At 39.0% G+C, this 22,854-nt stretch overlaps 1 protein-coding gene across 1 annotated transcript in view; it reads left to right on the top strand.

Moving 5' to 3' along the window:
• BARD1 (BRCA1 associated RING domain 1) overlaps window positions 1–22,854 on the top strand; it is a 92,682-nt gene that overhangs the window by 48,745 nt on the left and 21,083 nt on the right. Inside the window, exon 7 of the mRNA XM_070771756.1 lies at window positions 18,697–18,805. Within this exon, the coding sequence (XP_070627857.1) occupies window positions 18,697–18,805 (109 nt within the window). The remainder of the gene's footprint in view (window positions 1–18,696; window positions 18,806–22,854) is intronic.

Raw genomic sequence — 22,854 nt, 5'->3', positions numbered from 1 at the left:
TCAAGTGAACCTCCAGGTAAATTGTTTCCCAGTATTGGAGAACGGAGACACATCAGTGAATGCTGGCAGCTGCATTTTAAAGTTGCTGTTGTCAAGAGTGTCACAAGTAAATGCTGTATGTGGATTTTGTATCTGTAATCTCTAACTTGGTTCATGTCTCCCTATATATTATTTTATTCTTTTTAGTTAATGAAGTAGTTGGAATGAAAATGCAAGAATTGCCTCTCTGTTTACCCATTACTTTTGCAGGTTTGGAAGTAGCACACAGAAGTCAGGACTTGCTCTGTTTATAGAAGGGAATAAAGATTCCAAAATGCAGATCTTATAGGTTTCATTTTTTTAAAAAATAGGGAATCATATAATATAGTTGAAAGATAAATAATAATGTAGGAAATTACTATACCTTGGTGCTGTTAGTTTTGGTGTTTTTAATGTCCTATATTTCTCATCACATGTGATAAGATGGTTGGGGCAAACTCAGAAAACACATCTTTTCTATTTTTTTAATTTTTCTGTTTTTTTTTTTTTTTTAATTTTTTACACACACGTGTATTAGACTAGGTCGTGTGTTTGTGTGTATGTATACATATATACATGTCTAACAGGTATGACCCTCTTGGGATAGCGATCCATTTGGTAGAGCAGGTGGTTGCTTTGTTCAGGTAAAACAGAATAGTTCCTGTTCATGGCTGCTTAAATCAGCCATGACCACTGTAACGGATGGAGCACTGGTCAGGGTGTTAGGGATTCCAGCTTTTATTTGTGATTCCATTATTGCCTTTATAGCTTCAGTCAGGTTAGTTTCTGTGCCTTGGTGTCCTCACCTATAAAACATGGGTGATGCCTGCTGCTTTTCTATTTCTTCAGAGTATAGTGGGGATTAATGAGCCAAAACACAGGGTCTGTCGTATGGTTTGTACACCATGATTCTTCACTAGACTGTGAAGCTCATTAATACACAAGGTGTGGGTCTGAGACGGTTAGCGGGTCTGCTTTCAGAGGTGCCTTCTCAGATGGCTGTGTTATTCCCAGTAGGCTTATGGGGTGAAGCAGCAGGTGTGGGTGCACCACCAGCCCATTACTGTCCAGTGGATCTTTCTGCACTGATGGAGACGCTCCGTGACAGTTACAGGCACTCAGGCGCCACTGGACATCTCTTATTATTCAGCACTTGAAATGGAGCTGTTGCTACTGAGGAAATACATTTTAAAATATATTTTAATTAATTTAAATAGTCACATATGCCAGATGGTTACTGCATTGGAGAGCTGGTTGGTACCGTTTGGATAGTAGGGAAGGCAGGTTTATTTGGTGACTGAAATCAGGAATGATTTTGGGTAGAGGATACTAAGGCAACTGTAGGACAATTGCAAGAGTTGATTTAATTTAAGGTGTAACAGACCGGGAGCTGTTTCTAAACATCGTTATTCCTTCTGTTCTGGACTGTTGGTCATCATACTTAAGTATTTTCTGTATTTTTTGGTTTCTGTTTTATCTTGTGATCATTGCTGTTGACCTGATTAGCCTCGCCATTTCCTAACTGATCTCCTTTTTAGATTACTCTTCATACTACACAGCCCAAGAGCTTTCAAAATATACAGTTATGGCCAAATGACTTATTTGCTTAAAACCCTTCCCAGTAACTCTTAATGTTTTAAAAATAGAAGTCAGACTTAAGAACCTGATTTGTAGGGCCTCAGGTGGTCCAGCTTTCCTCATCTCTCCAACTCCGTCTCTCTGGTCCCTCCTGTCCCCCTTCTTCAGCTTTTTTTGCACTAGCCTTTCTAAATTTTTATTTCCTTAAGATATGCAAAGCTATTTTGCCTCCTAACCATCAAATATGCTTTTGCATTGTGTGGTATATTCTTCCTTTGGGTTTCATCTTAGGTATGGTTTGTTTTTGGCTGGCTTTCGTGGGTCCTTTGTATATGGTGCTTCCTCCTGGTTATAAATGGAGGTGGTAGTGTACCTGCTTCTTACTATCTTCTTGTTAGGTTGTGTGCTCTGTGTTCCAGGGATCATGCCTGTTCTCCCAGGCCCTCCTGAGTGCCTGATGTAGTCTGTTGTTGTTCAGTCACTAAGTCGTGTCCAACTCTGCAACACCATGGACTGTAGCATGCTGTAGACTGTAGTCTGTACCCACAGTTATTTGTGGAGTGAATTGGTCAGTCTTTGAATGCATAAAGGGTTTCCCTTGTGGCTCAGCTGGTAAAGAATCCTCTTGCAATGTGGGAGACCTGGGTTCGATCCCTGGGTTGAAAAGATCTGGAGAAGGGAAAGGCTACCCATTCCAGTATTCTGACCTGGAGAATTTGATGGACTGTATAGTCCATGGGGGTGCAAAGAGTCGGACATGACTAAACAACTTTTACTTTCACTTTTCTGAATGCACAAAAGGGCTTCCCTAGTGGCTCAGATGGTAAAGAATCTACTTGCAATGCAAGAGACCTGGGTTCAATCCCTGGTTGGGAAGATCCCCTGGTGAAGGGAATGGCAACTCACTCCAGTATTCTTGCCTGGAATATCCCATGGAGAGACTGGTGGGCTACAGTCCACAGGGTCGCAAAGAGCCGGACACGACTGAGCGACTAACACTTGCACTTTTCTGAATCCATAAAATGATGATACATTTTTTCATCTCTTGGTTAAAGGGACAGACAAGATGAAAATAGGAATTGCCTCCCTCTGCTCCCAACTTCGCTGTAACTATGAAGAGAATGTGTAAATCCAAGTTTCCGTAAGCTGCACCTTATCTCGGATGGTAGAACTGGTTCCCCGTATTGATCGGAGTGAACGAACGATGTATGCTCCCTGGGCAGAATTGTTAGTCTCTTGCCCATTGGGCATTCCTGTTCCCTTTTGTGGGATCAAGGCCACCCAAATTCCTCTAGCCTTGACATTTTTAAGGTCTATTTTTCTTTCTGCCAGTGTTCTGTATATATTTTTTTAGAGTTAAGTATTAACAGGTGAGAACAGATGAAATTTGTTCCTGTGCTTTCCTCCATGTCTGAAATAGAGCATGGGGAGGGCGTCGTGGAGACTTTGTAGGGTTCTTACTACTCTTTTGTTTTTTTTCCGCCTAAAGTTCATTTTCCATTTAAGCCGTTAATATCTCAGACTCTGAAATCTGAGTTGATAGGTGTGCTTCCATTTTTTTCCTCTGCTTACCATGTGTTTTACTCTTAATATATCTTGTCTCAGAGTAACCAAGACTAGACTTTTTCCATCTCTAGAAGAAGGGTAGAGACGAGAAAGGGCAAAAACTGTTCTTTATCCTTCCTTCTTTGGCCCTTGGTGCTTCGGCTAATTGAAGTTGTAGATAAGTAGTGTCCTTTTGCCTATTCTAAATTTCTAAATGCCATTCTTTAGCTCTAGAAGAGACATTTTGGAATCTTCATTATCTCAAAGCTAAAGGCTTCTTTCTATTTAGATGCCTTCTTTTCCTGGATTTCCAACGGAATGCGTGTTAGATTTTTCTCTTACACTCTTCTCCATTGCCCCCTTTACATCTTCATCTCCCCAGTTGTTTTATCTGCTACTTGTATTCTAGTAGATGTGAACAGACAATTACGGTAGTGGTTACAGAACAGTATGATACATGTCTTCATAGCTCAGTGCCCCCAAGATTCTATGAATATCTAGGATAGGGGCTAAAAATAATGACTAGAGGAAGTCATGAAAGGTTTTCTAGAGGATGTAGCACTTCAACTGAATTTGAAGGAAAAGGATAAGAGGGTGGACTTCGCAGAAAGTGGATGATGGTTGCTAAGGTACTAGGCACTTGTTTTACTTCTAGGAGCTGATACAAGACTGGAATGAAGGGAGGGAGGACGGTGAGATAAGAGGCCAGAGAAGGTGGGCAGAGGCAGTGAAAGGCCTTGTGTGCTAAAGAGATCACGTATGAAGCTGAAAATGTTCACCTCCACACTGGGAAGGAATCCAATTGAAAAGGTCTGTTCAATAATCAATGGGAGAAGTAAAGAGAAGGATCAAATGATCATATGTTAACTTTTATTTTGTATTACATTTGTCACAGTTTCCAGAGCCATATTATAAAATAATAGTGATATACCTGGCATACTTGCTTTATTCTCATTTTATAAAAAATATTGGCTGTAGGTTTACAAGTCAATATTAAGGTCGTATTAAAAACAATGATCTTATCATACAGATGGCCAACAGAGACATGAAAAAATACTCAAAATCACTAATTATTAGAGAAATGCAAATCAAAACTATAATAAGGTACCACCTCACACCAATCAGAATAGCCACCATAAGAAAAGTCTATAAATAGTGAATGCTGGAAGGGTGTGGAGGAAACACTGTTGATGGGACTGTAAATTGGTACAGCTACTATGGAAAGCTATATGGAAATGCCTTAAAAAAATAAAACTAGAGCTGCCATATGATCCAGGAATCCCACTGCTAGGAATATATCTGGAGAAAACTTTAATTGAAAAGATACACGCATACTAGTGTTCATAAAAGAACTATTTACAGTAGCCAAGACTTGGCAGTAAACTAAATGTCCATCAACATAGGAATGGACAAAGAAGAGGTAGTATATGTATGCAATGAAATATTAAAAGCTGCAATATTAATGGAATATTACTCTGAAATAAAATAGAATAAAATAATGCCATTTGCAGCAGCATGGATGGACCTAGAGATTAACTTCAGTTCAGTTCAGTTGCTCAGTCATGTCCAGCTCTGTGACCCCATGGACTGCAGAACGCCAGGCCTCCCTGTCCATCACCAAGTCCCAGAGTTTATTCAAACTCATGTCCATAGACTTGGTGATGCCATCCAACCATCTCATCCTCTGTTGTCCCCTTCTCCTCCTGCCTTCAATCTTTCCCAGCATCAGGATCTTTTCAAATGAGTTATTTCTTCGCATCAGGTGGCCAAAGTATTGGAGTTTCAGCCTCAGTATCAGTCTTTCCAATGAATATTCAGGACTGATTTTCTTTAGGATGGACTGCTTGGATCTCCTTGTAGCCCAAGGGACTCTCAAGACGCTTCTTGAACACCACAGTTCAAAAGCATCAATTCTTCGGCTCTCAGCTTTCTTTATAGTCCAACTCTCACATCCATACATGACCACTGGAAAAACCGTAACCTTGACTAGACAGATATTTGTTGACAAAGTAATGTCTCTGCTTTTTAATATGCTGTTTAGGTTGGTCATAAGTTTTCTTCCAAGGATCAAGTGTCTTTTAATTTCATGGTTACAGTCACCATCTGCAGTGATTTTGGAGCCCCCCAAAATAAAGTCTGTCATTGTTTCCATTGTTTCCCCATCTATTCGCCCATGAAATTTTGGGACCAGATGCCATGATCTTAGTTTTCTGAATGTTGAGTTTTAAGCCAAATTTTTCACTCTTCTCTCTTTCACTTTTATCAAGAGGCTCTTTAGTTCTTCTTGGCTTTCTGCAATAAGGGTGGTGTAATCTGCATATCTGAGGTTATTGATCTTTCTCCTGGCAATCTTGATTCTAGCTTGTGCTTCATCCAGCCCAGCGTTTCTCATGACGTGCTCTGCATGTAAGTTAAATAAGCAGGTTGACAATATACAGCCTTGATGTACTCCTTTCCCTGTTTGGAACCAGTCTGTTGTTCCATGTCCAGTTCTAATTGTTGCTTCCTTCTCAAGAGGCAGGTCAGGTGGTCTGATATTTCCATCTCCTGAAGAATTTTCCATGATTTGTCATGATCCTCACAGTCAAAGGCTTTGGCATAGTCAATAAAGCATAAGTAGATGTGTTTCTGGAACTCTCTTGCTTTTTCCATGATCCAGCGGATGTTGGCAATTTGATCTCTGATTCCTCTGCCTTTTCTAAATCCAGCTTGAACACGTGGAAGTTCATGGTTCATGTACTGTTGAAGCCTGGCTTGGAGAATTTTGAGCATTACTTTGTTAGCATGTGAGATGAATGCAGTTGTGCGGTAGCTTGAGGATTCTTTGGCATTGCTTTTATTTGAGATTGGAATGAAAGCTGACCTTTTCCAGTCGTGTGGCTACTGCTGGGGTTTCCAAATTTGCTGGCATATTGAGTGCAGCACTTTCACAGCATCATCTTTTAGGATTTGAAATAGCTCAACTGGAATTCCATCACCTCCACTAGCTTTGTTCGTAATGATGCTTCCTAAGGCCTACTTGACTTCACATTCCAGGATGTCTGGCTCTAGGTGAGTGATCATACCATCGTGATTATCTGGGTCGTGAAGATCTTTTTTGTATAGTTCTTCTATGTATTCTTGCCACCTCTTCTGCTTCTGTTAGGTCCATACCATTTCTTTTCTTTATTGTGCCCATCTTTGCATGAAATGTTCCCTTGGTATCTGATTTTCTTGAAGAGATCTCTAGTCTTTCCCATTCTGTTATTTTCCTCTATTTCTTTGCATTTATCACTGAGGAAGGCTTTCTTATCTCTCCTTGCTCTTCTTTGGAACTCTGCATTCAAATGTGTGTATGTTTCCTTTTCTCCTTTGCCTTTAGCTTCTCTTCTATTCACAACTATTTGTAAGACCTCCTCAGACAACCATTTGGCCTTTTTGCATTTCTTTTCCTTGGGGATAGTGTTGATTCCTGCCTCCTGTACAATGTCAGGAACCTCTGTCCATAGTTCTTCAGGCACTCTGTCTATGAGATCTAATCCCTTGAATCTATTTCTCACTCCACTGTATAATTGTAAGGGATTTGATTTAGTTTATACCTGAATGGTCTAGTGGTTTTCCCTACTTTCTTCAATTTAAGTCTGAATTTGGCAATAAGGTGTGTATGATCTATGCCACAGTCAGCTCCTGGTATTGTTTTTGCTGACTGTATAGAGCTTCTCCGTCTTTGGCTGCAAAGAATATAAACAGTCTGATTTGGTACTATCATACTGAGCTAATTATCTTAGATTATCATATCAGAGATAATCACAGCAGAGATTATCATATCAGAGATAATCACAGCAGAGATTATCATACTGAGTAAATCAGAAGGAAAAAGACAAATACCGTATGATATCACTTACATATGGAATCTAAAATATAATACAAATGAACTTATTTACAAAACAGAAATAGGCTCACAGACATAGAAAACAAACTTACAGTTATCAAAGGAGAATGAGGGTAAGAGAGGAATAAATTAGGAGTTTGGGATTAGCAGATACAAACGACTATATATAAAATAAAGAGCAAGGTCCTATTGTGTAACACAGGGAACTCCTGTAATCAATATCCTGTAATTAACCATAGCATAAAATAATATGAAAAAGAATATATATATATGTGTGTGTATATATGTGTATATATTTATAAATGTATGTGATGAAAGTGAAAGTAGAGAATGAAAAAGTTGGTTTAAAGCTCAACATTCAGAAAACAAAGATCATGGCATCTGGTCCCATCACTTCATGGGAAATAGATGGGGAAACAGTGGAAACAGTGTCAGACTTTATTTTTTGGGGCTCCAAAATCACTGCAGATGGTGACTGCAGCTGTGAAATTAAAAGACGCTTACTCCTTGGAAGGAAAGTTATGACCAACCTAGATAGCATATTCAAAAGCAGAGACATTGCTTTGCCAACAAAGGTCCATCTAGTCAAGGCTATGGTTTTTCCAGTGGTCATGTGTGGATGTGAGAGTTGGACTGTGAAGAAGGCGGAGTGCCGAAGAATTGATGCTTTTGAACTGTGGTGTTGGAGAAGACTCTTGAGAGTCCCTTGGACTGCAAGGAGATCCAAGCTGTCCATTCTGAAGGAGATCAGCCCTGGGATTTCTTTGGAAGGAATGATGCTAAAGCTGAAACTCCAGTACTTTGGCCACTTCATGCAAAGAGTTGACTCATTGGAAAAGACTCTGATGCTGGGAGGGATTGGGGGCAGGAGAAGGGGACGACAGAGGATGAGATGGCTGGATGGCATCACTGACTCGATGGACGTGAGTCTGGGTGAACTCTGGGAGTTGGTGATGGACAGGGGGGTGTGGCGTGCTGCGATTCATGGGTTCACAAAGAGTCAGACACGACTGAGCAACTGAACTGAATTGATGTGTGTATAACTGAATCACTTTGCTATATACCAGCAACTAGCACATTGTAAGTCACCTACACTTCAATTTTAAAAAAAAGATCTTCCTTCCGGTTATTTTAGCATTTTTAAACAAGACTGGATTTTATTTTATTAAGTGATTTTGAGATGATCTTATACTTTTTGCCTGTTGATGTTATTAACACATTTAAAAATATTACTCCATGTTGTATTGTTGGGATAAACTTAGTGTATTGTGTTAATTTTTACACAAATAGTTCACATTAGTTTCCTAGGATTTATTTAAAACTTTTGCATCTATAGATATAAATTAGAATAATTTATTGTTTTAACTTCCATTTTTTACCCTCAGATTTTGATGTTAAAATGATACTTTTAGTTCTTAAAAATAATCAGGATGCTTTCCACCTTCTCTGGTCTTGGGTATGTGAATAGAGTATCTAACAGAAATAATTCCCACCCTACTTCCTGTTTCCCATCCCCTGTCCTTTGTCCCCAACCTGCCATAACATTATTTATTTTGATCACTTTCATACTGTATATTTGGAGATATCTCTCAATTTGGTTACTACTAGTAGTTATCACTCTGAAATTCTAATGTATTAACAGTAGAATATAGGTACTAAAGAGAAGATGGACTTTTTGTTATCCTTTTAATTTATCCTGAAATTGTCTCTGTGAACTATAAAACAAAGTTACCTATTTTGTAGTTAAATCTGAGACCATATATATATATATGTATATTTCTTACTTAAAATTTTATTTTTATTTAATTTTAATATTCTATTTCTTTACTGTTTTCTTACAGTCACATTTTGCTTAGAATACTTTCTTAATGTGCTTTGAGCTTTTGCTGTGCAAACTGGCATTTTATAAATGCCTCTTGCATTTGAATATAGTATTAATTTGCTTTTCAAATCCTAAAAGATGATGCTGTGAAAGTGCTGCACTCACTATGCCAGCAAATTTGGAAACCCCAGCAGTGGCCACAGAACTGGAAAAGGTCAGTTTTCATTCCAATCCCAAAGAAAGGCCATGCCAAAGAATGTTCAAACTACACACAATTGCACTTATCTCACATGCTAGTAAAGTAATGCTCAAAATTCTCCAAGCCAGGCTTCAGCAATATGTGAACCGTGAATTTCTAGATGTTCAAGCTGGTTTTTTAAAAGGCAGAGGAACCAGAGATCAAATTGCCAACATCCTCTGGATCATGGAAAAAGCAAGAGAGTTCTAGAAAAACATCTATTTCTGCTTTATTGACTATGCCAAAGCCTTTGCCTGTGTGGACCACAATAAACTGTGGAAAATTCTGAAAGAGATGGGAATACCAGACTACCTGACCTGCCTCTTGAGAAACCTGTATGCAGGTCAGGAACCAACAGTTAGAACTGGACATGGAACAACAGACCTTTTCCAAATAGGAAAAGGAGTACGTCAAGGTTGTATATTGTCACCCTGCTTATTTAACTTATATGCAGAGTACATCATGAGAAACGCTGGGCTGGAAGAAGCACAACCTGGAATTCATATTGCTGGGAGAAATATCAATAACCTCAGATATGTAGATGACACCACCCTTATGGGAGAAAGCGAAGAAGAAGTAAAGAGCGTCTTGATAAAAGTGAAAGAGAAGAGTGAAAAATTTGACTTAAAATTCAACATTCAGAAAAGTAAGATCATGGCATCTGGTCCCAACACTTCATGGCAAATAGATGGGGAGACAATGGAAACAATGACAAACTTTTTTGGGGGGGCTCCAAAATCACAGCAGATGGTGACTGCAGCCATGAAATTAAAAGACACTTACTCCTTGGAAGGAAAGTTATGACCAATCTAGATAGCATATTACAAAGCAAAGATATTACTTTGCCAACAATGGTCCGTCTAGTCAAGGCTACAGTTTTTCCAATAGTCATGTATGGGTGTGAGAGTTGGACTACAAAGAAAGTTGAGTGCCGAAGAATTGATGCTTTTGAACTGTGGTGTTGGAGAAGACTCTTGAGAGTCCCTTGGACTGCAAGGAGATCCATGCAGTCCATCCTAAAGATCAGTCCTGGGTGTTCATTGGAAAGACTGATGTTGAAGCTGAAATTCCAGTACTTTGGCCACCTGATGCAGAGAGCTGACTTATGCTGGGAAAGATTGAAGGCTGAAGGAGAAGGGATGACAGAGGATGAGATGGTTGGATGGCATCACTGACTCAATGGCCATGGGTTTGGGTGTACTCCGGGAGTTGGTGATGGACAGGGAGGCCTGGCATGCTGTGGTTCATGGGGTCGCAAAGAGTTGGACACGACTGAGCAACTGAACTGAACTGAACTGATTAATCAGCTTTGCTCTGAATTTACTGTGTTTTGCATGAGACATTTACCCCTTGAGGGCTAAAATAAGAGTCTGTTACCCAGGAGGGAAAAATCGTTCTATTTTTAACTTCATATATGAAAATAAATGTCATATCTTCTGTGTTTCTTTGTTGTTCAGAAATATGTTGGTAACTGTTTCAAACCTCATAGACTATACTTAAGGAGAAGGCAATGGCAACCCACTCCAGTACTCTTGCCTGGAAAATCCCATGGATGGAGGAGCCTGGTGGGCTGCAGTCCATGGTGTTGCTGAGAGTCCGGCACGACTTCACTTTCACTTTTCACTTTCATGCATTGGAGAAGGAAATGGCAACCCATTCCAGTGTTCTTGCCTGGAGAATCCCAGGGATGCGGGAGCCTGGTCGGCTGCCGTCTATGGGGTTGCACAGAGTCGGACACAACTGAAGGGACTTAGCAGCAGCAGCAGGTTATCCTTTCCCGTGGCTTTGTATGTGTCTCAGACTGAACTTAGAACTATTCCAGTCACATCAGAAGTATACGGGTATTTGGAGCATATCATAAGCTGGTTTTTTTTGTTTTTTTTTTTAAGAGAAATATAGAGTTCAGGATTTGATACTTGGTCTGCTATTAACAGAGTTTTCTTTCCAAGGATGTAGAATTCTTAGTTAGAATATAGTATATACATTGAACTTATTATTCCACTACTGTTGTTAATTTTTCAAATATTCATCTTCTGTAACAGATAATTTATATTTTATAGCTGTTAAGAATCATGTTGCTCTTTTGAATTTCTCTGCTGCTTCTTGTTTCACCACAGATTAAGTGACTTGAAAAATTAAAATCTATGTGTTGCAGTTTCATAGTTGTTCATAAAGGATTTCATCGTGGACCGTCTTGGTATCTGTAATATGTTACAGGTTTAGTATTAGTAAAAATGCTGTTTCATGTGTTATTTGGGATAGACTGATTTATATGTGCAAGTGCAAGTTTAAATTAGCCCCTCTCTCCTTCTCCCCTTGTACTAGTGGTCAAGTTCATCTCGGGGACAGCTGTAGGTGTGTGTCTATTCATCATTTTTTTTTTTTTTTTAAGTTTTTATTGGTATATAGTTGATATAAAATGTTGTGTTAGTTTCTGCTGTACAACAAAGTAAATCAGATGAACACATACGTATTTCTTGTTGTTCAGTCACTAAGTCATGTCTGACTCTTTGCTACCCCATGAAGTGTAGCCCACCAGGCTCCTCTGCCCTTCACTAAATTTCAGAGTTTGCTCAAAACGTATACATATAACCACTTCTTTTTAGATTCTTTTCCCATTGAGAAGAGTTCCCTGTGTTATACAGTAGGTCCGTATTAATTATTCTGTCATTCATGAGGGGGAGGACATTGAAGGCCTAAACTGTATTCTGATCTCTGCCTTTGGGGTAAAACTGAAATGTTAAACACCTGAAAAGAAGGCTGAAGTGTTACAACACACTCCAATAAGTACTTTCTTTTTATTAGCCTTAGTGATGAAAAAGAATCCAAGTGAGGATTGTACCTTTCATTTTTTTTTATCCTTGTATTGTATCCTGTGCGTGTGTGCTTAGTCACTAAGTTGTGTCCAACTCTTTGTGACTCCATAGACTATAGCCCGCCAGGCTCCTCTGTCCATGGGATTTTCCAAGCAATAGTCCTGGAGTGGATTGCCATTTCCTTCTCCAGGGGATCTTCCCAGCCCAGGGATCAAACCTGGGTCTCCCGCATTATAGACAGATGCCTTCTAAATTCAGGCTGTCTGGTTGTGTAACCCCAGCTCTCAGCTGGCCTGCTCTGTTGATGCCTCCCCCCTGCTGATAGCCGTTCAGGGAGCTGATCAGGGTCCTTAGGAGACAGTCCACCTCTTCAGCTCCTTCCTTTTCGTTTCAGGCCACAATTTACATTTCCAGAACACTGCATTCTTTGTCTTCTCTGTCTTTCTCCCTCTTCTTTTCTTCTTTCTCGCTCTTCTCTTTGTACTTTTTGGTGTTTCTCATTTTCCACACTAGCTTATGTCAAGGCCTTCACACAAGCTTTTCTCTCTCCTGGGAGATTCTTATTCTACTTCTGTATCTCCTTTTATTGTTTCTCCCTTGATGTCTAAGCAGCTTTACCAGGCTTTAAAGTTCTTCCTGTTTTCTTTCCTTGGCCTTTGCCCCACTCAGCTCTGTGAGGCCCTTTTATCTCATTGGTTCTTTAGTGACTAAGAGAACTTAGAAGTACTTGAGTGCATGTTTGCCAAACTTATTACAAAATGACGTTTGTAGCTTTTCCCCTAGGTGTACAGAATTGCCTCTTGGTGTCCACAAAGGACTTGGAACCAGTCCCCCCATGGATACCGAAATCTGGTACTCAGGTCTCTTAAATAAAGTGGCATGGTATTTGCATATAACTTACGCATGTGCGTGCCTGTGCATGTCAAGTTGCTTTAGTCGTGTCCAGCTCTTTGTGACCCCATAGCTTGTAGCCCACTAAGGGCTCCTCTGTCCATGGGATCATCCTGGCAGAAATACTGGATTGGGTTGCCATTTCCTACTCCAGGGATCGAACCCAGGTCTTCTACATCTCCTGCATTGGCAGTTAGATTCTTTACCACTAGTGCCACCATGCACTGTCTTCAATATACTTTAAATCATCTCTAGATTACTTATAATACTTAATACAGTGTAATGCTATGTAAATAGTTGCTAGTACATGACAAATTTGTTTTGTTTCTGGAACTTCCTAAAAAGAAATTTTTTTTTTCTTTTTTAGTATTTTTGATCCACTCACTGTTAGTTGAATCCATGGATATGGAACCTGTGGCAGTGGCGGGCAGGCTGCATGCACATATTCTCAGTCTATGTGTGTTAAATAAATAAATGATTATTACTAGTTGTGATATATATACATTATGTATATTACTACATATATGCATTTTTATGTTGAATCTATTAACCTTGGTCAGTTACAGGTCAGTAACAATGACCCTCCAACATTTCTTATTAATTTTTATGTAGTAAAAAAGCAATAGTTTATGGACACTTAGATTGTCTGTCAAGATTTTAAACTAAATTTTTGAAAAGAAATTTAAAATCTTCAGTCATACCTTCAAAACTTTTATGTGAAATACATTTAAAATTATTTAAAATCAGCACTAAAAAAATACAGCAGGAATATATCAGAGGGAAAAAAGTGGTAAAATTTGCTAATATAATGTGTTGTGAAGAAACAGAAAAAAAATTGGAATCAGAAAGATACTTCCCTAGTTAGTGACTATATAAAATGTTTTACTTATCAGTTTTTATGATTTAGTATTGATAAAGTATGTTATCTATATGTAGTCATTTGCCATTCACTGAATCATAAAGAGATTTCTTTGATAGGTCATAAGAGAACTGAACTGTCAAAAATGGTGCATATGAAAGTTGTTAATATACTGTCATGCACTACGTGTAAATTCTGCACTGAAGATGTTGAGGTTTTCCTATATTCTGAAAATAGTTTTAATTATATTGGTGTTGCATTGACCCATAGTTTAGCCAGTAGACATATATGTTTTTCTGTTTTCACAGCTACATACTGTCTTTGTCTCTAATGACTATTGCTTTATGCCTTATTTGTGGCATTCATTTGCTCAGTCATATACGACTCTTTGCAACCCCATGGACTGTAGCACTCCAGGTTTCCCTGTCCTTCACCATCTCCTGGAGTTTGCTTAAACTCATGTCCGTATCATCCTCTGTTACCCCCTTTTCCTCTTGCCTTCAGTCTTTCCCAGCATCAGGGTCTTTTCCAGTGAGTTGGCTCTTTGCATCAGGTGGCCAAAGTGTTGGAGCTGAGCTTCAGCATCAGTCCTTGCAATGAATTCAGGGTTGACTTCCTTTAGGATTGACTTGTATGAACTTGCAATCCAAGGGATTCTCAAGAGTCTTCTCCAAGGGATTCTCAAGAGTCTTCTCTAGCACCACAGTTCGAAAACATCAATTCTTTGGAGCTCTGTCTTCTTTATGGTCCATCTCTCATGTCTGGACATGACTACTGGAAAAACCATAGCTTTAACTGTACAGACCTTTGTCAGCAAAGTGACGTCTTTGCTTTTTAATACACTGTCTAGGTTGGTGATAGCTTTTCTCCCAAGGAACAAGCATCTTTTAATTTCATGTCTGCAATCATCTTTTGCAGTGATTTTGGCACCCAAGAAAATAAAGTCTGCCACTGTTTCCATTATTTTCCCATTTGTTTGCTGTGAAGTGATGGGACCAGATGCCATGATCTTTGTTTTTTGAATGTTGAGTTTTAAGCCAGCTATTTCACTCTCCTCTTTTACCTTCATCATGAGGCTCTTTAGTTCCTCTTCACTTCTGCCATTAGGGTGGTGTCATCTGCATATCTGAGGTTACTGACATTTCTCCTAACAACCTTGATTCCACCTTGTTCTTCATCCACCCCGGCATTTCGCATGATGTACTTTGCATATAAGTTAAGTAAGCAGAGTGACGGTGTACAGCCTTGACGTACTCCTTTCCCTATTTGGACCCAGCCCATTGTTTCACATTTGGTTCTAACTATTGTGGTGTTGGAGAAGACTCTTGAGAGTCCCTTGGACTGCAAGGAGATCCAACCAGTCCTTTCTGAAGGAGATCAGCCCTGGGATTTCTTTGGAAGGAATGATGCTAAAGCTGAAACTCCAGTTCTTTGGCCACCTCATTCGAAGAATTGACTCATTGGAAAAGACTCTGATGCTGGGAGGGACTGGGGGCAAGAGGAGAAGGGGACGACAGGGGATGAGATGGCTGGATGGCATCACTGACTCGATGGATGTGGGTCTGGGTGAACTCCGGGAGTTGGTGATGGACAGGGAGGCCTGGCGTGCTGCAATTCATGGGGTTGCAAAGAGTCAGGCACGACTGAGTGACTGAACTGAACTGACTGATTGCTTCTTGACCTGCATACAGTTTTCAATTTTCCATGTTCTATTTGGCTCAGACACATGAGCATATAGTAATTAGGTTCTTCAGCCCTGATAGAAAGCTTTCTTCCATTAATTCCATCCATTTCAATAATCACATTGCTTATTCCCCCAACAAGCCCTTCACATTCATCTTCCAAATTCTAGTTTCTAGTCCTGAGTTTGAGTTCATTTTATTTGCTACTGTGTGTTTTTTTTTAACCTCCTGTAAAATCCATCTCACATTTCACCTCATTATTTGTGCCTTGATTAATACTTTTTAGTTTTATACTTATCTATTGAAAGAGTATTTGTCCTCAGTAGGATTACAGGCAAAGACAATGTTTTCTAAGTATTGTGTATCCCTCCAAAATAATCTGTTTTAAGGTTAAGGTTTTAGATTAAAGTATGTCAGAAAATAACGTGCTATATTTAAGAACATTTAGGAAAAAAATCGTTCTATAAGCTCCCTTGGTAACCCATTCTAATAGCAAATTATTGATACTTATTCTGCTCCATGATATTGCAGTAAATCTAAAGCAAACAAAACACTTCTTCCTTATATAGTGATGGGGAATAATTGATTTATCATGTCTTCAGTTAATAATTGATCACATCAAAAGTCCCTTGTGGCTTTTCCTCTATGTATTACCTATTTTTTTTTTTTAAAGAAGATAATCTAATTATATTTTAAACTGATTTTTGACATAAATATGTAAGCACAGTATTCATTCAAATATATCGTTATGGGGAAAAAGTTTTATGCCTTTTTTGTGCCCACATAATAAAGGAGAAATCTTACATATGCTCTGTCTTCTCTTGCTATGGTTTTTTAAGGTGTCACATGAAAACTTGTGTCTAATTCCAAATTTCAGTGGTCCATGGCAAAGCAGTATCATGACAGGATTTAATAGACTGCATCTCCCATGATGCAGGACTAAGGGTTAACTGATTATTTCAGTAGCATTTTTAATGTGCCATTCTCCAGTTCATTAGCAATGCAGGAAGGCTAAGCGTTTAGCAAATTGTGTGTAAGCAGAAGCCATCCATAATCCAGGTAGAGAAATCACATGTTTAAAAACCATATTGAGGTAGTAAGCTTTGTGTAGTAAGGACTCTAAATGGCTAGAATCTTGCTAGTCATTTTATGAAGCAGTTTTTTTAACATCGTAAAAGCATCTTCCTTGTTCAGAGACCATTGTTTATTTTTGATTTAAAGCCTTTTTAAGCTGATTTGGTTCTTTGGAAAGTACTTTCATTTAACATTTTTAAATATTGTCATGCTTCTCTTTAGTTTGTATTTGTGTAAATAATTATGCTGTAGTTACTGTGCATTAAAGTACACTTGATTGGGCTCTTAAATTTCATTTCCTTGGAGAAATCTACATTTGTCTTTGATAAAAAGTCCTTATGTGTGCACTGATTGATTTTTTTTTTTTTTTTTAATGCATATAGTGTGACTTTGTTTATTTTTGCATCTGGGGATATAAGACCTAGCATATTGATTCCTTTTTGTCATACTTACAACGTTGGTATGTGAGGAGATTGTGTATTTGGTACATGGCCATAACAGATAATAAAATTGAGAAATGTCAAGTGTAGTGGATGAGATCAGCTCCCTTTTGAAAGAAAATGACCTTACCTGCTTTGAGAGTGAAAGTGAAAGTCACTCAGTCGTGTCCAACTCTTTGCAACCCCATGGACTATACAGTCCATGAAATTCTCTAGGCCAGAATACTGGAGTGGGTAGCCTTTTGCTTCTCCAGGGGATCTTCCCAACCCAGGGAACGAACCTAGGTCTCCCTCCTTGCAGGCAGATTCTTTACCAGCTGAGCCACAAGGGAAGCCCCCGCTCCTGCTTTAAATATATAATAATTTGGGAGGACCCAATTTCCAGTGTAGTAACTGGTGTCTTTTTTTTTTTTTTTTTTTTAATCAGAAAGTTGAAATACAAGTAACTGTATTATACTTTGGTTTGAGAAAAACTTTTCAGAAGAAAGACACATGCTGTAGGACTTGGGCATGTAAGGGAATCTGAGAATACACGTTGATCAGAGTTTATGTAGCACTTGCCCAAGGAGAAAGAGTGACTGAACCTGACAGTCGTGAATAGCAGTCATTAGAGAAACATTTGCTGTGGTTCATTTCTTTTCCCACTCTGCCATCATAACAGCTTTCTCTAAGGTCATTAATGACCTTGACTCTAAACCCAGTAGGTGCTCCTATCTCTCACCCAGTGCTCTCAGATTTGACACCTTCTTCCTTTCTTTCCCTCTTAATGTTTCCCTGTTCCCATCTAGATCTTTTCCTACACATTTGATACAAATTTGAAAGCTCGTATTATACCAAGTTTATAATTTTATATCCTGTTTAACACATTGCATTTTTTTTTACATGAACAATAATGACTGTTGTATGGATATCCTGTAATCTAAAAACCAGAGAAGATTTCAAAAGACAAGTTCAGTGTAAAAACTTTTCGGCCATGATATAATGCATTAAAATCATTTTGAAACTGTATGTAAAGAAGTGGACTATTAGACAAAGTGCTGTCATTTCAACAGTGTCCTTATGATTGAAAGACTAATCATGGGCGATATGGAATATTGTTAGAATGAATAGAAGGAAAGTGAGACCTTTGTCAAGTCAGTGGAAGCTTTCTCTCAGTGAAGTAACAGCCATACCATGTGTTTGAGGTCTCTTCCCTTGTGATGTTCTGTGACTCTAGAATTGGTGCAGCAGGGAAGTCTGGATCGCTCTCTGAACTCCCATCAGTTTATTCTGTGATGGCTATAATTATTGTAGATTGTAGTGTACATACATATTAAAAATTAATTTTAAAATGCCCTTTTTACCACTTTATTAAATTGTCATGTGACATACTTTTCCTTCTAGTGAATCTAAATACCCATCTTGTGAATTTATCTAATTTCTGTATTTGTTTATATAGACTATAGAGCCTGTAACAGCTACAGTAAGTGATTTTTATTTGTATTTGAAAGTATGTAATCAGCCCATAGTGATTAATGATTATGAAGCTATATTTTAAAATATGAATTTGAATACCAATATGGAGTTGTGAAAAAAAATCATGTTTAAGTAACAATATATTCAGTTAAGAATAGTCCCTGTAATGGTCTGGTGTTAAATTGAAATTTCACATCTCTTTTTCTATTTTCACATATTTTTTTCTATTTTTCAGCAGCTTGTAGTACTTGATTCTTATGCCTGATGTGAATTCTTGAGTCATTTATTTTCAAAAAATTGTGTCTTATTAGGGAAGTTGAAAAAATGGTTCCACTAGTGTATTCATTTAGTGAAAAATCAGATCACACATTTTATTTACTTAAACCCATCTGTACTTATTTTACCAGCAACATATTTGGTCTGCGGCCTGTGGATTATGCAGACAGTGAAAATATGAAATCACTGTTGCTGCTACCGGAGAAGAAGGAATCCTCTTCAACCAGCCATTGCTCAGTAGTGAGTATGGATGTAGCCTTGGGACATTTATGTGTTTTATTGAATTCAATTATAAAATGAATAAAATGGCAAAATTTCTAGTTAGTGAACTGCTTTGATTCACCAGTTGAGCACTTTCTATGTAGTAGCTGTTGTGATTTCAAAGACATAATCAGAATAAATCAACAAATACTTATTGTTGTTTTCCCCCCTCCATATTTTAGGTAGCATTCATATAGCAATAAATATGACTGATAGAACTCTTATTCTCAAGAAGTATACTTTCTAATGAGAGCTAGGAAAGATACAGACTGTGGATATATAAACTAATATAAATAAAATAATTTTGGAAACTTACAAATGAGTTCTTTGATGAAGACTTTATAGAGTGTAATAGACTGGAGGTTGTGGGCTTCAAGAAAGGTACCATTTTACCTGGGTCATCAAGGAGAGCCTTTAAAGAACTGATATTTGGTCTGAAATCTGATTGATGTCAAGGGAGCACCTAGGTGAATATCTGGAGGACAAGTGTCCTAGTAGAGGGAACAGCAAGTGTGTAGGTCCCTCAGTGGGTGACCTTGGTGTGTTTGAAGGTTAGAGAGAAAGTCATTGTTGCTGGTGACTCAGTTCTGTTCAGTTTAGTTCAGTCACTCAGTCATGTCCGACTCTTTGTGACCCCATGAATCACAGCACGCCAGGCCTCCCTGTCCATCACCAACTCCCAGAGTCTACCCAAATCCATGTCCGTCGAGTCAGTGATGCCATCCAGCCATCTCATCCTCTGTCGTCCCCTTCTCCTCCTGCCTTCAATCTTTCGCAGCATCAGGGTCTTTTCAGATGAGTCAGCTCTTTACATCAGGTGACCAAAGTATTGGAGTTTCAGCTTCAACATCAGTCCTTCCAATGAACACCCAGGACTGATCTGCTTCAGGATGGACTGGTTGGATCTCCTTGCAGTCCAAGGGACTCTCAAGAGTTTTCTCCAACACCACAGTTCAAAAGCATCAATGCTTCAGTTCTCAGCTTTCTTTAGAGTCCAACTCTCACATCCATACATGACCACAGGAAAAACCATAGCCTTGACTAGATGGACCTTTGTTGGCAAAGTAATGTCTTTGCTTTTTAATATGCTGTCTAGTTTGGTCATAACTTTCCTTCCAAGGAGTAAGCGTCTTTTAATTTCATGGCTGCAATCACCATGTGCAGTGATTTTGGAGCCCCCAAAAATAAAATCTGTCATTCTTTCCACTGTTTCCCCATCTATTTGCCATGAAGTGATGGGACCAGATGCCATGATCTTAGTTTTCTGAATGTTGAGCTTTAAACCAACTTTTTCACTCTTCTCTTTCAATTTCATCAAGAGGCTCTTTAGTTCTTCACTTTCTGCCATAAGGGTGGTGTCATCTGCATATCTGAGGTTATTGATATTTCTCCCAGCAATCTTGATTCCAGCTTGTGCTTCCTCCAGCCCAGTGTTTCTCATGATGTACTCTGCATAGAAGTTAAATAAGCAGGGTGACAATATACAGCCTTGATGTACTCCTTTTCCTATTTGGAACCAGTCTATTGTTCCATGTCCAGTTCTAACTGTTACTTCCTGACCTGCATACAGATTTCTCAAGAGGCAGGTCAGGTGGTCTGGTATTCCCATCTCTTTCAGAGTTTTCCACAGTTTATTGTGATCCACACAGTCAAAGGCTTTGACATAGGGCATGTCTAAGAGTAATGGGGAAACCACTGAAAGAATTTAAAGCAAGGAATGGTATAATCTGATTTACACTTTAGCAAGTTCACTCTGGCAGCTTTTAATCAAAAGATGGAGTGGCAGCAAGAGTGGCAGCAGGGAAATTACTTGGACTGTTTCTTGGTAAAGAAGAGAGAGAGACCATGATGACCTGAACTAACAGCAATGGAAATTGTGAAAAGTTATGAGATTGGTATGTATTTTTGAGTTAGTGCCAACAGAACTTTTGGATAGATTATAGACGAAGTATGGAGAAAGAGTAGAATTAATATGACTTAGGCTTCACTGTTTTCTCAGATGGTACTACCTGCAGTGTGGGAGACCTAGGTTTGATCCCTAGGTCAGGAAGATGCCCTGGAGTAGGAAATGGCAACACACTCCAGTATTCTTGCCTGGAGAATTCCATGGACTGAGGAGCCTGCAGGTTACAGTCCATAGGATCGCAGAGAGTCAAACACCACTGAGCTACTAACACATCCACTTTTTACTTTACCAATGGAGTAGATGTGGGTGCCATTTGCTGCCTTGTGGAAAAAATGCCTATTTCTTAGGAGCCTGTAGTTTAGTTGGGAATATGGATGTAAAAAAAATTATTACACACTGCAGTGTATTTGTAATAGATGCCATACAAATGTATAGTAGAGTCTTAAAGAAAGAAGCTGATTTTAGGAGGGATCAGAAGAGAAGGTAACATGATGTCTAAGTAAGCCTTTGAAGGTACAAGTTTTAGCAAGATATCTAATACTGTGTTATATTGACTTTTATTTGCAAATAACAGAAAACATTCATTCAAATACTTAAAGAGTATATTCTTTTATATAATCTCAATATATGACAGTTCTTGTTATAATTTGGCTTAGCAATTACAAGGCTGCACCAAAGATCTAAACTCTTTCTGTTCTTCTGCTTCCCTGTCTTCAGTGTGGTGGTTGTGTCCTCACTAATCTCCCTGCTGGTGATTGTAGGATGATTGCCACAATTCCAGATACAACAGTGTCCAGTATTAGGACTAAAACCTTTCCCAGAAGCCTTCCAATGGACTTCCTCTTACATCTTATTGGTCAGAACTGGTCACATAATTGCTTTTGACATACATTGTGGTTGAAGATAGGGTCAATCCTTGAAGATATGAACAGCATTAGGACTCTATTAGAGTCTAGAAGGAGTGAGGAATGGATTTTCATTGGCCACTGCAATCAGGTACACAAAGCAGAAATAGAAGCCCAGATCTCAGGAACAGCTGCTCAGAGACAAGGAGATATAAAGGACCTTAGAAATTTGAGAAACTAGAATTTAGTGTGAGAGGAGCATGAGGTGTATTAAAGAGGAACTGGAAGTAAAGACCTGGGTTGGGATCAGATTGGGAAAGACCTTGAGTTCTCTGTGGAGGAGTGGAGACTATTCCCCAGTTAGTGAGGCACCCTCAGTGTCTCTCTCAGTGGAATGGGACTCTGGGGGATAGCGAGGGCAGGCTGGGACTGAAGACTGGTGAGGAGGCTGTTGTTGTGTGTCCTTGTGAAGTAGAGAGGATTGAAACTACAAGTGGTGTTGGGGATGGGTGTGTGAAGTGAAGATGAGAGGCTTTAAAGAGAGTTGTGATGGACTCAGTGTATCTTTAGGGAAAATGAGAGAAAAGGGTAAACACATCTAGAACCGTTCAGAGAAGGCTTCTTGTCCAGTAGAGGCAGCAGATACTCAGTGATTGACCTGATTGTTTAAGATAAGGAGGTAACTGAAGATGTTTCTAATTTGAGGTGTTCGTTTCTTGGGCTCCAGAATCACTGCAAATGGTGACTGCAGCCATGAAATTAAAAGACACTTGCTCCTTGGAAGAAAAGCTATGACAAAACTAGACAGTGTATTAAAAAGCAGAGACATCACTTTACCAACAAAGGTCCATCTAGTTAAAGCTATAGTTTTTCCAGTAGTCATGTACAGATGTGAATGTTGGACCATAAAGAAGGCTGAGCACCGAAGAATTGATGCTTTTGAAGTATGGAGCTGGAGAAGACTCTGAGAGTCTTTTAGACAACATGGAGAACAAACCAGTCAGTCTGCAGTCTGCAGTCCATGGAGTCACTAAGAGTCAGACATGACTGAGCAAACTAAAACTGAAAGGAAATCAACCCTGAATATTCATTGAAAAGACTGATGCTGAAGCTGCAATACTTTGGCCATCTGATGCAAAGAGCCAACTCATTGGAAAAGATCCTGATGCTGAGAAAGATTGAGGACAAGACGAGAAGGGGGCAACAGAGGATAAGATAGTTGGGTGGCATCATCACCACAGTGGCATTCAGTTCAGTTCAGTTCAGTCGCTCAGTCG

The sequence above is a fragment of the Bos indicus genome, chromosome 2 (genome assembly GCF_029378745.1).
Source record: "Bos indicus isolate NIAB-ARS_2022 breed Sahiwal x Tharparkar chromosome 2, NIAB-ARS_B.indTharparkar_mat_pri_1.0, whole genome shotgun sequence".
NCBI classification, from domain to species: domain Eukaryota; kingdom Metazoa; phylum Chordata; class Mammalia; order Artiodactyla; family Bovidae; genus Bos; species Bos indicus.
This window is presented reverse-complemented; position numbering and strand designations above follow the sequence as displayed.